The sequence below is a fragment of the Megalops cyprinoides genome, chromosome 23 (assembly GCF_013368585.1).
Source record: "Megalops cyprinoides isolate fMegCyp1 chromosome 23, fMegCyp1.pri, whole genome shotgun sequence".
In the NCBI taxonomy this organism is placed as follows: domain Eukaryota; kingdom Metazoa; phylum Chordata; class Actinopteri; order Elopiformes; family Megalopidae; genus Megalops; species Megalops cyprinoides.
Genome location: NC_050605.1, coordinates 7,391,778 through 7,409,070, shown reverse-complemented (window position 1 = coordinate 7,409,070; position 17,293 = coordinate 7,391,778). Strand labels below are relative to the sequence as shown.

General features: G+C 47.0%; 1 protein-coding gene across 1 annotated transcript in view; it reads left to right on the top strand.

Annotated features, from left to right (window-relative positions):
* The window catches only part of LOC118770215 (semaphorin-3E-like), a 36,304-nt gene extending 20,524 nt beyond the window's left edge, over positions 1-15,780 (top strand). The window contains exons 6-17 of the mRNA XM_036517754.1: positions 628-744; positions 2,098-2,240; positions 3,003-3,117; positions 3,752-3,821; positions 4,767-4,911; positions 6,995-7,217; positions 9,643-9,734; positions 9,851-9,892; positions 10,911-11,077; positions 12,708-12,775; positions 14,285-14,418; positions 15,131-15,780. Coding sequence (XP_036373647.1) covers positions 628-744; positions 2,098-2,240; positions 3,003-3,117; positions 3,752-3,821; positions 4,767-4,911; positions 6,995-7,217; positions 9,643-9,734; positions 9,851-9,892; positions 10,911-11,077; positions 12,708-12,775; positions 14,285-14,418; positions 15,131-15,589 — 1,775 coding nt within the window. The 3' untranslated portion in view covers positions 15,590-15,780. The remainder of the gene's footprint in view (positions 1-627; positions 745-2,097; positions 2,241-3,002; positions 3,118-3,751; positions 3,822-4,766; positions 4,912-6,994; positions 7,218-9,642; positions 9,735-9,850; positions 9,893-10,910; positions 11,078-12,707; positions 12,776-14,284; positions 14,419-15,130) is intronic.
* Positions 15,781-17,293: the final 1,513 nt, after the last annotated feature.

The following is a 17,293-nucleotide window of genomic DNA, read 5'->3' as shown; positions in this document are numbered from 1 at the left end:
CTGATCCCAGACTGATGCATGCTAACTCCTTTGATAAGAAAAGAGACCGTTGATTAATGAGACGTCTGGCACCTGGTATTCAACCCTTTATTATTTTTTGACAATTTTTATTTTTTTTATTCACTCGTGGCTGTGATTATTTTTCAGTCCCTCAGGGTGGAGGCGGTTTGTTCTGGAACAGCTTGTACATGGAAGGTCTCTAGAGCCGGTACCAGTCAGAAAGGAACAGAACGATCTATGCATTAATCATAAAGGCCGCGCTCCAGTTCAGTGCTCGGCACTACTGCGGTTCAAAAGCAGCACGGTCAACGTTTGAACGCTCTTTTGTTTTTTGAGAAGACAGACGCTTGAATTAGTTCACCTCACTCATTCAGTCTGACCCAGTTGTTCCCAGCTCAGCATGAGCTTCACAACAGTGAGCAGTCACAGAGCTGCCCTCTTGTGGAGGCTCGGAGAATAGCCCCAGATTAAATTCATTTGGAAATTGGAATCGCTCCCTTCTTGAAATGTGTTGCCTTGTTATATAGTGGCTTAGGGCCTTTTCCAGGATTGCATTTTTTTGCATGTATCCGCTGGTTTAGGGAAATTGGATGTGACTGTTGTGCGGTTTCCTTGTCCCTGTGCCAGGAGGGGAGCTGTACGTCGGACTTTACACCGATTACTGGGAGAACGACGCCGCTCTCTGTCGCCTGAGCGACCACAGCCACACCAGGACGGAGAGAGACGACAGGCAGCAGCTGAACGGTAAGCAGAAAGTGCCTGCGGCCCCCGGTCCGCGTCCGCACCGACCGGTAATTACATCCCGGCTGCCTTGTAACGCCGCCGCAACACTCCTGCAATCACGGCTCTGTGTCAGGACAACACCACGCTCTCGCGTGGGAAGAAGCTACAGCCCAGCTCCAGTCAAGAGCAGAGAGCTCTGTCCCACTGGGGAGAGTGTGGTGGGCTTTGCTTACAGGGGGCGTTTGTACACTTAGAAATCATCAAAGCCAAATATACGTCCATCCATCAGAACCTCTTGAGTGGCTTATTTCATTATTAAAGTTATTAAACAGATCATAATGAGGTCCTTAACAGGTTTGTAGATTCTGGCTGTTTGAATATTACTGTGTCGTCAGGAAATCGTAGTTATCATATAGTCAAATTGTATAGTTATCAATAAATATCAATATTAAAACATGTTAAAGGGCAAATATGAACTTGTATACCAGTTTACTATTTCCAAGCAACATCATGCCACGAATTTGTCAGTTTAGTATTTTGTAACAGTACATCGAGGCCTTTAAATTACAGTGTGGCTCAGAATGTGTGTGAAAACCCACCCCAGCTGAATGTGAGCTGTCGCCCCAATAGGATACAGTTTATTATGTCACTGTGAGGCTGAGAGGAGTTGATGGCTTTTCCATATGGACCTGGGAGTGTGCTTGCTTCTGTCTGGGGTGTTTTGAGGGGCAGCTGGTGTGTTACTCCAGCTCCCTCCACGGCCCACGGCGTGGCAGTGTGTGAGCTTTGTGCCGGCGGGTGGGCTTCTTTAAACAGCGCACCCCCTGCCAGGCCACCATAAATCACCGCGGCCCCTCAGGAAGGCCACTCGGACGTCTCCCGTCCGCTCAGAATCCCTGTGCGGGGCAGGTCCGACGGACCGTGGCGCTGCCGCCGAGCGGAAGCAAAGCTCGCCCATTTGGCTTGTGGGACACCGGTGTCTCACAGACGTCCCCTGGGCTGGCTGTCAGGCGCAGCGAATAATGTGGAAAGGAAGCTCATCCACCAGCCCTCCTCCTCCCTCCTCCCCCTCCTGATGTTTTCAGCCTTAATTCATCGCCTCAGCCGAGGTGACAAGTGTGACATTCCACAGGTGTGGGAGCGGAGAGAGCTGTCATCGCGTGCCGGTGACTCAGTGTTCCTGTAGCTCTCAGATCTGTTTGGCATAGGTAGCTCTTCTTTCATATTTCCACACGCCATTCATCCTTTGATCCTGGTACCCCGCCCCATCCAGATGATTCAGCACTCTAAGTATATCCTTCACCACGGGCGTGAACGTGCTGAATAGATAAGGTATATAATACCCAGCGCTCATGTTTTCCCTTTCTTCACCAGAGCCGAAGTTTGTTGGGTCCGTTGTTATTCCTGACAACGACGACGGGGACGATGACAAAGTGTACTTCTTCTTCACGGAAAAAGCTATCGACACGGAGAGCGGGAACAACGCTGTTTACTCCAAGGTTGCAAGAGTCTGCGCGGTAAGACTGTTCTTCACATTCAAGATTAAAGTGCAGCCAAATGATAGTTAACATGGACTGACATTGAACAGAGAATAAGTATGATAGTATACAACGGTTTATAGGTTTAATATAATGTTCATTTCTACAGGAATGTTTCTTGGCCTCCCACACAGAACAGCCTGCTCAGTTTCAGTGATGATTTTTTTTTCAGTGCGCACACTAAAATGGTTCACCCAGTATGGCATACACATCTGTGCTTTTCCTGGTGTCACAGATGCACTGTTAATAGATTTCTGATGAAGCCTCACGCAAATTGGAAAAGAGGCTGTGCGAAGTGCCAGTCCAATTACATCACTGTAAATGTGGCGGTTCATGGTGACTGCAGCCCTCTCAATGCGTGGAAGAGCCGTGACGGCAAGATGCGTGAGAGATTTGTGCCTATGTACCCAGTTCGGATTTAAATGGTTTATATATGGTTTGGAAGTATATTTGTTTTAGATTATGTAGATTCAGTGTTAAAAATAATGAAGTATCGCAGTCACACAGAGCAGGAGTGGCGGAAAACTCAACGAGGCGAATAATCCAGACTTTGCCATGTTTAAGAGCCTTTTCTAAGTTAGAATGAGTCACGAAGAGGCACTCCTTCAGCAAAGACAATGCAGCATCGGCATGTGGCCGAGACCGTGCAGTGGATTAAGAAACGCAGAACCAAAGCGCTAGCTGTTCACAAAAGCGCCTGTCCTCACGTTCCCCCTCTCTCCTGTGACGCTCTCCCATCAGAACGACGTGGGCGGCCAGAGGATGCTCGTGAACAAGTGGAGCTCCTTCTCCAAGACCCGCTTGATCTGCTCCGTCCCGGGGCCCAATGGGATCGACACGCATTTCGACGAGCTAGGTAAGGCCCAGCCCATCAGAGCAGGGGGCAGGGCAGCAGGCCTCGAGACTCAAACCCGCCCACAGGGGCGCCCCCCACCTTGTGATCGCCTCAGTGTCTCATCTCCACCTTCACTGATTCCACCCTCCCAGTATTGAGCTGGCTGAGCGGCTCCATCTCAGTAAGTTTCTGTGTGAACTCCGATGGGGAGCCCTTCATTTATTTAGCTCTTGGAAGGAAATGCAACGGAATCTTTAAAGCAGCCCCCCCCACCGCCAAAGTGACAGTCACACTCTTTCTGTGAGTAAACAGGGAAGCAAGCTGGTGGCAGGACCCAATGTCCTGAGTGAGTGAGTGAGCCAGTGAGTGAGCTCTCTCTGGTAACACCCTGCCAGAAATGCCCTGGCCGATACAGGTTACTCCTTCCGAGACAGCCTCTGCCAGCAGGGTGCCTTAGATAAATTTGGTGGGGTAGAGGGTTCAAAAGAAGCAGCACGCCTGGCTGTGGAATCTTGCCAAGCTGTGAAATATTCAGCAAGTGAGAAATCAGAAACACCTACAGAGACAGAATGGCATCCCCACACGCTGGAACATGTATGCCAATGCCCCCCCCCCGTCTTAAGGGACCAACAGAATGCTTTCATCTGTCTTTCAGAGGACGTGTTTGTGCTGCGGAAGAAGGACGAGAAAAACCCGGAGATCTTCGGCCTGTTCAGCACCACCAGGTCAGTGGAGAGGACCCCGTCGCAACGGCGGGCTGGGGCTAGTGGTCAAGGCACTGGGCCTATAACCAGAGAAAGGAATTTACTCCACACAAAGGTGCCTCGGTTTCCACAGCTGAAATACCCAGCTGTAGGGACCACCACAGATAAGCAAATAAATATGCTCCCTCCGTGTCGTGATTGGAGCGATCTCGGTGAGCAGTGTGGGACTGCATTAACTCTTCTCTCCATTGTCTGTGTATTCCACCTACATAATCCTCCCGTAGCTTAGCCTGCGTGAGTGCTGTACAAAGCGCGTGGCTGATTTAGACGGTGTGTGGCAAAGATCAAATGAATAAATACTGCCAACTGCCGAGCTCGTGGTTTTCATAACACAAGCAGCCGTTCCAAGAATGCATGAATATGAATGTGTTCGCATTTCACATGCTATCACTGGACAGGTACCATGCAGTTGGCACAAAGATGCCCATGTGCCACGTTGGATCATACAGTACTGTCATTTTTCCAATGGAGGTCATGCCAGCAGTGTGCCGCTACAGTGAACGAGGGCTGTTGTTCCTACACTTGGGGACATGGATGTAAAATGGGAGCTTTGTTGTACCCTCTCTCATGCTGTCCCTGCTGGGTCTCTGCCTTAGGATCCATAGCCAACCCACAGACATTAAATCCGTTATGTGCGTTACACGCTATTGATTTTCCTCCTGACCCCCTGCGGTTGTGAGCGAGCGGGTAGATATCCCATACCTCCTCAGGAAAGCGATTACGGCCTCCGTCAGCCCTCTCTGTGACGCCCAGCGCTTCCTGTCCTCCCACGCTGATCCAGAACCCTCCCACGCTGTGCACTCACAACTGCAAATTCTCTCTCTCTCTCTCTCTCTCTCTCTCTCTCTCTCTCTCTTTCTCTCTCTCCCTATCTCTCTCTCTCGCTCCCCCCCTCTATCAAAACAGCAACATCTTCAAGGGCTACGCTGTGTGTGTCTACCACATGGACCACATCCGGGCGGCTTTCAACGGACCCTTTGCCCACAGGGACCGCCCCGAGCACCACTGGACTGCCTTCGAGGGCAAGGTCCCTTTCCCAAGACCTGGATCAGTAAGTCTCTGCTCACTGTGGAACAGTGCCCTGTATGATGTTCCAGTTTGAAGAGTGTACTGCATATACGCGCACACACACACACACACACACGCACGCACACACACAGTACTCAAACATGCACACTGTGTGCACATTATGTGTATGTGATATATGTATAACCAGTTTATGTTAAAAGAAACAACCTTTCCTGGGCCTAGTTTTGAAACATACAAGATGAATCGAGCTCACACAGAAGAACACACACAGGCAGCATTGGATGAATCAAGCTCAAACACACAGGCAGCATTGATTGAAGAGAGCTTTCCTGCAGGCAAACAGAGAAAAAAATCAGATGGAGAGAGTCAGTTTCAGGCCTGTCAGACAGAGATCCATGCGGACACCTAGATCTTGTCCCCCTCCGTGTCATCCCCCGTCCTCTTTCCTCTGAAAGATTGGCGCATGTGCTGTATCATTTCAGGTGGCACCCCTTAGATCCTCCCTAAACTACATGGAACAGTAGTAGGAGGAGCAGAGCATCACATTTATATTTTGCTCAACTTAGGCTGGAATCGGCAGCTCTCTGTCTGTAGATAATCCTCCCTCTATATATTCACATGATGATGGTTCCTTGTTTATCACACATCAGTACCCTTGAGATACGTTGATGTGAACTGTATCCCTGCAACTTCTCCTGAGGATCTGTATTCATTCACATCACATTCCAGTGTCAATAAGATCATATTAAAAAGCTTACCTCGCGTTACCGTTCTATTCCAGCTGACCTTTAAAGAGCGCGTTTAAAAGTGGAACAGCCGTTCTGCAACCATAGTTACCTGCTCTGAAAGCCTCCACCTCCGGGGAATGTAATTTCCATGCCCCCCCCCCTCTCCCCCCGTCCCCCCCGCATCATGCCTAGTATTATTACAATGGCAATAGCGTCACAGCACAGAGGTTCACCCAAGGGGCACGTCGCCTGTGTAGTCTGCAGTGGTCTGAATCAGCTCGGCCCCTCCAGTTCGCTTGGCGTAGCTGAGGGCTTCTCTGAATGAAAGAGGGGAGGAGGAACAGCTACTTCCAGGTGTGTGGGCCGGTTGCGATGATCCACCCGAGTGGGTTTGAGCGCAGGTCGCTGGGGTTGGCAATTCATCGTGTTACGTCCTTGTATATTAAAGCGTCTTTTTGGAGTTTTATTTCTAAGTTTTAAAGTTTAATTTTTATGTAACAAGTACCTGTAAGGTGGCAGTGCAGATAGTGCTCATTCATGGTGTCGAGGAGGCTGCTGTCGCTGCCATACCAGACCCCATTCATGCAAACTGAAAAGAATGGCAAACTCACTAGCAGAAATCAAGGTTTGTTGTGTTCCCTTTGATGAAACTTGCTTTCTGCAGAGTCAACAAGCTCTGCTGTTGACGTCAGTCGGCTGTTTTTTTCATTAGGTCTGGAAAATTTCCACAGTTCCAGTTTTATTTTTTTTTTTTTGGTGTGAGATGGTTCTTTCATCTGATCTCAATCCTATCTATATGCAATCTTATCTAATCTTGTCATGCACAATACTCCAACAGTTGCATTTTCCACACTCCCGTCCTCTGTTATGACAGTAAGCAATTAGGATGTAATTTGATCCTCCCCACCATTGGTCACATGTAGTTACGAACAGTGGCAATGTTATCAGCTATCGACCCAACCCCAAAGGCCAAAGATATTTTCTGATCTGCCCAGATATGCAGCCCCTGCATTCCGCCCATCCTCCCTTTTGAAGGTACCAGTTGCTAACAAGGTTGTGACTGTTGTTTGCGTTGCTATGCTGACTATTTATGTTCTTTTTGAGACCCTGCCCCCCTCAAAAAGTTTCATAAGAAGACAGAAAATCACAACAATTTTAGCTTCAACAATGGGGAGAGAGAATTTCCAATGTGAAACACATAAAGACGGCTATCTGGTGAATAAATGGAACATCTGTTTGCTGGTGCTGACTGAGCAGAATTAGCTGAGACAGGGGTCAAATACAGGAACAAACAGGCTTGATTCAGTCCCCTCCCACGTCAAACGAAGCCTCGACTGCTGCAAATCTCATTGGTTTTTACTCCTCCCCCTCCCCCAGTGCGCCAGTCGGGTGAACGGGGGCCGTTACACCAGCTCCAAGGAGTACCCGGACGAGGCGCTGCGCTTTGCGCGGGACCACCCCGTCATGTTCCAGCCAGTGCAGCCCCTCCGCCGGCGGCCCGTGCTGCTCAGGGCGGACGGCGAGCGGAGGCTCACGCAGGTGGCCGTGGACCGGGTGGAGGCGCAGGACGGCCACTACGACGTGCTCTTCATCGGGACAGGTGAGGCCCCCGCGGAGAGAGCATGTCACCGAATACATGAGGCAGTCCCTCCTTTCCACATGTTTCTGAAAAACAAAGGGTTAAAAATCAGCCCACCCAATCAATTATAAATGCTCTAGGGGCAAACACATTATTATTTTATTGCAGATCTAAGAATAAGAATAAGAAATACTTTATTAATCCCGAGGGAAATTTGAGATCCGTGTACAGTTGTGAGCACCATACAGGAAAGGAAAGAAAACCAGTTATCATACAGTTATGATACATTTAAATAACATAAAAGAAAATCGGTGAATTTATCACTTAGGCCTTGCTGTGTATTTTTTTGATTCAAAATTTGCTTAATTTTACTCAGTACTCAGTAACAGGTTAACAATCTTATTTGGAAACCTAGAATAAATATAATATGCTATAGAGTAAAAAATAAGATATCCATATACACACACAATGTAGCTGATTGCAGTTGCCCTTAGATGTTGCACTTAGCTTGATTGTGTCACCAAAGAGTGTATTTGGTTTCATTTGTTGCACTATGTACATAACTGTATATGTGTGCAAATTATGCTGTACCTCTTGATCAATATGACATTTCAATTAAAGCAATCAATAAATGCAAAGAACATTAGCTGCTGATTAAGCCATAATTTACCAGCCTTTCTGTGATGCACTTAGGCAGACTGTCTGTAATGGGCATATTGTTGCCCAGTAAAGGTTTATTTTATAGAAGAATAAAAAATTTGGAAATTGCACCGGTTATTTTCGACCATTTCAGAAGCCTTTAGTGCATTAGACCGTGCAGAAAGGAAAAGTATTAAAAGCAAGATACTCAAAACCAGACAAAGAAGGATACCGTCTGTACATGGCAGCACAAACAACCTTCATTGGGTTACTTATTCAAGGGCTTTAGTTAAAGAAAGTAGTGTAGAGAGCACTCTGACACTACACAGTGTAATTCAGAACACGCATTGATTCTGTACAGGGTGTGCTATGATTGTATGCAGGGTAGTTCATAGAATGCTCTGATTCTACGTGATGTAGATAGCACTCTGATTCTATGCAGCATTGTTGAGAGAATGTTCTGATTCAATGCGATGTAGTTCAGAGAACTCTCTTGTTCCATGTGAAATAGTTCAGCGACAGCTCTCCTATACCCTTTAGTTCTGAGAATGCGCTCTGATTGTATGCGATGTAGCTCAGAGAGTGCTCTGATTCTCTTTCCTAATTAGCTCTAAAGGATATTGTGGGAAACTTAGCTCATATGGCTAACAGCTGGCCATGTAGGGAATGTACATTAAAATGTGTTCATCAAGGACTACAGAAAACAGTAATGGGGTGAAGATACCTACTTCTAAAGTACTGGAAGTAAGACATACAATAGTTCTCTGCATACAAGAGGGTTGGAATTGAAATTGGAGTGTTTTGGAGGGAGCCAGGTATTTGAATAGAAACCCTGAGGAAAGTATTTATTTACACAGAACAAGCACGCACCCACCCCAACAAGGCTGAATTATAAGTCATTTCTATGTCCAACCAACCATTTTCCCTGGTTTTTAGGTTCTAATTAAATGACCCTGGGTGTCATTTCAGCAGAAAATACCTGAGTTCATTTCGGGTCCCAGACTATTTACACAAATTGAAATTGCTGGTAGCACTTATCAGGAACATCCCAGTCAAGATCTGGAAACGTGTGTGAGTATACACAGAGAAACATGCAAGCCCCTAAGACGGCCACACAGGTTGGGAAGAGTCTGGATGTTGATAGCCTCATGTTCTTCAAGTTATTTAATGGAAGACAGTGTTGAACAGTGTTCATGATGTTCCTGTCTCAATTAGGTTCTGCAGGGGGGGTTGAAAACCCTAGCCACAGCTTCTGTCTCCATCATGATAATTATTTTTATTTATTTAAAATGATTTTATATTCATTTTATATTCATGGAGTGAAACCCTGCCTCTCAAATGCAGCCGCTCGTAAGGGCCCTTTTTTTTGCAGAATCATTCACTCGGCTCTCAAGAGCTGCGGCCGGTGCGAGTTTCCTGCAGCCGTTACCATGACAACCGTGTCAAGTGTACGCGAACAATGAATCTGGTGACTCCTGCGAGAAAAACACAGCTCACATCACACGCCGTGCGAGCGTCCCATCTCACCCACAGGAAGACACAACTCGGAACAATTCCGCACACTGTCCCAACCACAGAATAATACTTACGGGTTGTCTGACATATGACATGACATGACATGTCACAGAGGCTGCTGTCCACTGAGGCTACATAAGTCAGATATTAAGCCTTTTACTAAAGCATTTAGTGTCAGTTCCTTCATATATGGCTGTACAATGGTTCATAGTGAAACATTTTGACTCTAATGCTCATTAACCATGCAGCATGTTTGTGCAATGTGTAATGTCATTTCTTTCTCTCCTCTCAGATGATTCTGTTGTGTTGAAAGTGATCACCATTTACAACAAGGACACTGACACCATGGAAGAAGTCCTTCTGGAGGAACTGCATGTTTTCAAGGTGTATACCTGCTCTTAACGCCTTCTCAGACATCTCCGCATCACGCGTCAGGCAATGTTTCCTCATAATGTCGTTGTCTTCCTCATCTCAGCTTCGTGTTGCTCTTTGTTTTTCAGGTTCCGGTGCCAATCACTGAAATTCTAATCTCCGCTAAAAGGGTAGGAACAGCTACTAATTATTATTAATTGCTCGTCGTCATTTCATGTCAGTTGCAACCGTCTGCCACTTGGTGGTACCAAACCGAGCAAGAAAGGACACAATGAAAAACAAATGAAGAGCTCTTTCCCCTCATAACACAGACTGTGTTAAATGATGATTATTTTCCTGCCTGTTTCTACATCCTCATGTATTGTATATTGCTGTGCATTATCCTGGTTTGAAGTGCAATCTTTCTAGCCAAGCGCAAGCTGTGGTGTTTTCCATAACCTTGTGTCGGAGTAGGCTTCGTGCTGCATGCATAAGCGGGCCCAGGCGGGGAGTCCGATTTCTCCTCTTTTGTTTGTGTTTGAGCCGTTCCTAAATGGAATGCGTTCAGTAATGAAGGCGAGGAGCCCCCCGCTGGCACCGCCCAAGGTCGTTTCGTTCGCACATCGTTACACAGCGCAGTGTCACTGATGAACTCATAACCTCCTGCGAAGAACAAGCAAATAGGCAGTTTTGTACCCGGTGACCTAGAACGGGAAATATAAGTCACTTATGCTGTAACCTGTAGTTGAACTATTCTGTGAGATTTAGTTCATTCTTTTCAATGCATCACTTTCTGTGTTAGTTTACATTGAGATCTCATTTTGTTGTGGATGCTGTTTAGTTTTTGTGTTTATGTGTGCCTTCAGTGTGTGTGAGTTTTTATACCTTTAGTTCTTCTGTGAGCAAATGAACCCCTGAGAAAGGGGTTTGTTGGAGGTATCAAACATTTATAGCATTTATAAATCTACCTTTTAAGGGTTGTTTCCACAGTTTGTGCTTCGTACATCCAACTAAGCACCCTGGGGTTCACTTCCAAGTACTAAATGAGTGTTTCCACAAAGCTTAAATTAATGCTAAAAATTCAATTAGATATACAGGTTAAATATAATAAGGACTTTCAGAGAACTGCCCCAGGTGTGTTTTAAGCCCGTAGTGCATTGTGGGTAGTGATAGTGAATTGGTGTTTTGTGGGTCTTCGCCCACCCCCAGCAACAGCTGTACGTGGGATCGGAGTTCGGAGTGGCCCAGGTGAAGGTGCACCAGTGCGACCTGTACGGCTCGGCGTGTGCAGACTGCTGCCTGGCGCGGGACCCCTACTGCGCCTGGGACGGGGTGACCTGCTCCAGGTACGACCCAGCGGGGCTCCACGCCAAAAGGTAAGATCGCCCCGAGTTGCCGCAATGAAAACCAAGGTATTTCAAACATGCCAGCGATACCTGCTAGCTGTTTTTGTAATATTCACCGTGCGCTTTGTAACGGGATTGAGCGCCTACTCCTTCCACACTGTGCGATCCCAGGCGGTTACGGCGCGCAGGCCCGACTCCGCAGCTGTTCGGCTCTGGGGCTCGTGTTCGCGCCCTTATCTCCGGCTGTCAGCATCGCTAACACACCTTCATCTCATCATTAATCCTCCTGTGGCATCCCTCTCCTCCTCCTGAGGTTTTTATACCTGCAGTACCAGCGGAAGCCGGCTTACGGCTCACCGCCCCATTACGGCAGGAGTGCTGGGTGCAGGGTTGGGGGGGTAGGGGAGTGTGCACACACACAGAGGTGTGCGGCGTGCTCTTTACATCAAACGGGGAAATGGAGCGGGGTAGATAGAGGCCTGGTGTGGAGCCATTGAGAGAGGAGAAAAGAGGGGCATCTCAGCTCACCCCACCCAGCCGTCATTTGTCTGTCAATGTGCTCTCAAAGCCCTGCTGCGGGTGGTCACATACACGGCGTGCGATATCGCCGCATTACTCTGGCCTCCTCCAGGCAGGAGCCAGGCCTGAATCCTGATTCTAATCCAAGGTTAGAATCCGTGGCCTTTACTGAGTCAACAGCAGGATAAAACCGCGGCTCCTGTTCAGAGCAGGCGGCGTCGCGCCGAGTTACAAACAGGCCCCATTTGCACGCTTATTCCTGTCACATATGCGGCCGGCCTGTTTCCGAACGCCACTCCTCTCTCCCTCTTCATCTCCAGAGAGCGATAGCCATGATTGCAGCGGGGGCCCCCGCGGACGCCTCGAGGAGCCTCGCGGCAGATAGCTAGAGAGAGGGAGCGCTAATGGGCCGCGGCGCTCTCGGAAACCCTCGCTGTCGGGCCAATCTGTTTAGCGCATTAATCCGAACCGTCAGCGCCGGGACGCCCTTCCTAAGTGCATTAATCACGATGAAGCAGATTTAAAAGAACAAACAAGCACAAGAACTGGAAAGATACCCGGCAAGGAATCCCCCTCCTCCCCTCCACCCCTCTCTTAATCAGGGCCACCTTATTCTTTTAACTTCTGTCTTGGCATTGCTTACTGGCTTATCAGGCCCACGACTGATATGAAGGGCTTTTCAAGGTCATCCCTTGTTGTAGTACAGTACAACTTCCTGCATCTTCATTAGCGTTGATGGCCAATGAACGGACCTTAATCTGCCTCCCAGAAGGCTGTCAGTCGAGGCGACTCACTCCAAGCCTCACTGTCACTTTCCACTGGTTAGCAGTTTATCCTAATGTCTGCCTCCCTCCCTTCCCCCCACCCAATTTCTTTCACTCTTGCTCTGTATGTGTGGCAGAAAGTCAATCAGGGATAATCAGCGCAGAGTTGCCGTCACATGAATAACGCCAAGAACGAAAACAAAAGAGATTAGCTGGCTTGATTTGATTTCCTGCCCTCTTGATGCTTCCACCGTTTGTGGGGGGGTTTTAGGCACTTTGCACCCCAGTGTTTCAAGCAATGTTTCGAAATGAGAGTTTGTGTCATCAACGCAGCCTCGGGTTCAACAGCGGACACCCCTGTTTTCTCTGTCCCCTAGGCGCTTCCGGAGACAAGACGTTCGTCATGGAAACGCGGTTCAGCAGTGCAACGGGCTGCAGGTGAATGGTATGTCTCAAAGATGGTGGAATTGATGAGACAGTGGTTAGCGGAGATTATGTACAAAGGCATATAGATTTTTTCTTTGCTTTACAGAATTTATGAATCAGCTGTGTAGGGGCTGATTTATGTGTGTTTAATGCAAGCAATCCCTTTCTGTCCTTATGTTGTGGTAATGACATCACCTATGGTACGGGTCTTGATATAGTAAATATTGACACAATGTCAGTATCATTTGCCAGGAGTCTTTATGTTGTGCTTATGAAGCTATTTGTAGTTCTTAAGTAGAGCCTTTCACACAAAGTTTTTTACCAGTGACTAAAAAGTGTTAAATCTCTTAAATATGTGCTTATTCTGGCATAAATTGAATCATATCATTTGTTTTCTATCCATTTATTGCTCTGTTCAGATTTCCCTGGGTAATTCTTGGCATTGGCAATACAAAACCAAAGAGCAAAATAGTCTGGTCTTTTTTGATTTAGGAAAATTAAAAAATGACTCTATTTAATATTCAGCTGCATGTTTGTGGTAAGCAGCATGCATATGCAGCAGAAAAAGACATAAAAGAGTTGCCCATCTTTGAGTGAGCATGAGAGGAGAATGATCAAGGCTTCCACAGAGAGAAGGGCATGATGGGATCTTGGCATGGTTCATGAGATGTGCATGATGGGACTGGGACATTTTTAGTGAGAGGTGCATGATGGGATTGGGAGGGTTTTAGAGGGGTATGATGGGATGAAGGCTTCCTCAGAGAGAGTCAGTGAGAGGTGCATTATGGGATCAGGGCTTCCTCAGAGAGTGGGGCATGATGGGACCAGGGTATCCTCAGAGAGAGGCGCATTATGGGATCAGGGCTTCCTCAGAGAGAGGTGCATGATGGGATTAGGGTATCCTCGGAGATAGGTGCATGATGGGATTAGGGCTTCCTTAGAGAGAGGTGCATGATGGGATTAGGGTATCTTCAGAGAAAGGTGCATGATGGGAACAGGGCTTCCTTAGAGAGAGGTGCATGATGGGAACAGAGCTTCCTTAGAGACAGTCAGTGAGAGGGTCAGAGGTCAGAGTGGGGTCAGCCCAGCCGCTCCCTCAACAGCTGCAGAGGAGAGAACTCTTAATCCCCTCATAATGTGGGCAGCACATGGAGGGATTGATTCAGCGCATCAGGTACTCTGAGTCAGCGAGAGCCAGCAACCACAGTGAGCACATCAATACCCTCACAAAACAGCTCACCACTGGTGCAGGTTCATAATGTTCAGATGAAATTCACGGTGCATCTGGATCTGTAATATTTTACATTTTAAAATATCCTTTCAGTTATTTTCATAGAGTGTCATATATCTTAATTAACCCTGCCATTTTTTTATATTGTTGATTATGTTGCCTCCCATATGTGAGCTGAAGTTTTTTTTTCTTTTTCTATTTCCAGTGGAACAGCTCTGTTTTGGGATTGCATTTATTTGCGCTGTTGTCAGTAGCCTCTCCCATCTGTGGAAGTTATGAATCCATCTGTCTCTGCAGGAGAGCAGCTCCAGAAATCAGAGGAGAAGTCCGTGTTCGGGGTAGAAAACAACAGCACCCTGCTCGAATGCAGCCCCAGATCGCCGCTGGCCAAAGTCCTCTGGTTCATACAACGAGGCGCTGACAAGGAGGAGGTAAGATTATCACTGAGCCTGCCGCTTTGTCAGAGATTACACATTCTGTCAGAAAATCTGTCCCTTTCAGCCCTTTGCAGGGATGCTGTTTGTTTTTGTAGACTGGACAAAAAGTCTTTGGAATGCACACCAAAGTCTGTCAGAAATCGATCTGTAAATTGAAGCGCACAGCTTAATGATACAAATCTATTCAACTAAATCAAAGTGGGGAACAAAGTTTTAGTATTTTTCAAGTGGTTTTCAAAAGAAATTTAACTTTGAGAGATGTCACTTGTAAATACAACAGTCATTCCAGAAGGATATGTTTTGTGTTCTACGTGGCTGTTATCCCCACAGAGATATAACAGTGTAAAACTGAGGAGTTTGTAAAGAAAATAAAATCTCACATTACTTAAAACTTCTTCTTTCCCATAACACAATAATAATAACTCTGTTATGAAGATAATTCTGTTGAAGTATTGTAACGGGTATCTTCAAGAACTAGAAAAAAGGTAAGTTTGACATGAAATTCCCCATGAGCGCTTTAGAAAAAGAAAGCCTAAGAACATAGGCGGTGTGCTTTCAATCACATTTGCCCAACAAAGCGTGTAACACAAAGCTGACGCAGAGAGCACCTTAGATAAAGAAAAAAAGTCTTAGTGAGCTGTGATGGTTGTCTCTACAGCAACGTGCCATGACTCTCCCACAATGCGCGTGTGTGTGTCCTCCCCAGGTGAGAGGGGACGAGAGGGTGGTAAAGACGCCGCATGGCCTGCTGTTTCTCAAGCTGCGGAGGATGGACGCCGGCATTTACCTGTGTCAGTCAGCAGAGCACGGCTTCATCCAGGAGGTGGCGCGGGTCTCCCTGGAGGTCCTGGAGGAGGAGCGGGTGGAGGAGCTCTTCCACAGGGCGGAGGAGGATGAGGCGGGCGACGCCCACCTCAAGGCTCCGCCCTGCCCGCTCCCGCAGGGCTCCGCCTCCAAGCTCTGGTACAAGGAGTTCCTCCAGCTCATCGGCTACAGCAACTTCCACAGGGTGGAGGAGTACTGCGAGAGGGTGTGGTGCTCCGACCGCAAGCGCAAGAAGCTCAAGTCCCTGCAGCCCAAGTGGAAGTACTCCCACGCACAGGAGAGGCGGGGGAGGGCGAGGGGGGACCACCACCGCTCACCCAGACACGCCCCGGGCACCTGAGGAGCTCCGCCCCCTCCCTCCAAACAGTAAAACTTCTCCAAATTCAATCTCACGCCACACAGCGCAAAGGCCTGCCCCTTTTGGGAACAGACTGGGGACAGAATCCAACCCCTTAACTGGGTTCAGGTGAAAAGCAGTCGAAGAGCTGCAGGGACTCATCACCTAAAGAAGTATAAGCTGTGTTTATGTTCAAGACCACTGGGTAGAGAAACACACCATGTCATACGCACATATATGTATTTTTTTTTTTTTTAGTCCAATGCTCGTTTAACTTATTGTAGTAGACTTTTGATGTGACTGAGGTTGTAGGTTAGACGCCATCCTCATTAGCTAAACTGGAAACATGGTACTGTTTGAATGCTTGGTCTCACATTTTGGCAACACCAGTCTTACAACAGTACTCCATCATATGCCTCTTGATAACTGATGCACATTGCATAGCACCTCATGACTTTTGTGAACATCAACCCGTGAAGACTGAAATAAGCTTTGACGATGCTGTTGTATTATAATAGCCTTGAATGTCTCTCAGCCAGACACAGGAAAGCTAATTTGACTGATGTCTTTATTGAGGCTGATTGAATCAATACAGTCAAAATGGTATAGCAAAAGATGACAGTGACACAGACATGTAAACTTATTTTGCTGTCTAAACAATAACCAGGTTCTTATTTACTCTAGCAAAAATGTAGCTAACACTTGGTTAGAAATTAAAGTAAATGTTACATTTGCTGCCAGTTCCTTAAGTATCAAACTGAAAATTATCTCCAAGAAAAAAAAAGTAATTTCTTTTAATCAGATGCCTAAAAATGAAGGACAAAGCACATTAGATTAAACAGAAGCCTTTATCTGAAAAGAGTCTCTCAGTGAGGCTGAGTTTGTTTTGTACAGTTCCAAACAGAACCTTGATGCTAAACTTGGCTTTTAAACATTCCTTTTTATCCCACAGCCATGTTTGAGATTCCAGATCAGTTTTGCCAGGTGCACCTTGCGAAGTCATTTTCGATTAAGGCACACACCGTTACACCTCTAAGCAAACCCCCCCCCCCCCCAAAAAAAAAAAGCTGGTGCAGTAACCTGAGGCCCAGCTGTTCAGCATTTATTCGAACCTGCACCCAGGCTGCAGGCCTCCTGCTGCACATACCCAAGCCACAAGCGAAACAAATCCACACAGTCTAAAAAAGTATTCTGGGGAGAAACGGTAATGCCATTTACACCGGCGCTGTCTGAACATTGACCCACATGGAGATTCAGGGCTGACCCAGAGTTCCCCGCTTCTGTCAGCGGTACATTCCGTCTGAGTGAGTTTGCTGGTGAGCTTGAGTCACTGCCCCTGAACGCTTTGGCCCATTACGCAGACACTTTTATTTGCTATATTCTTCTTCCCTCAACGATTCTTCAGTCGTGACTCTTTCTCTTTTTTTCATGTCCTTGCAGGTGTCTTGTTTGTCGGAGTTAGTCGGGGAACACCTTGTGAATAAAGATTTCAGAATGTGCTGTGTTTTTTTCCAGCCGAAGACGATGTCTGCTTTTAATGACTACTTAGCTCTTCTGGGAACAGGGGGTCTTAGATCAGGATTCAGACCCACTGATCTCCCATTTCGGGGGGGGGGTTAATCAAACACAGCATACCTCTTTAGCAGCACATAAATAATTGCCATTAAAATTGCCTAATTGCCATCGGGAGTGTTACCTTGAGTGGTG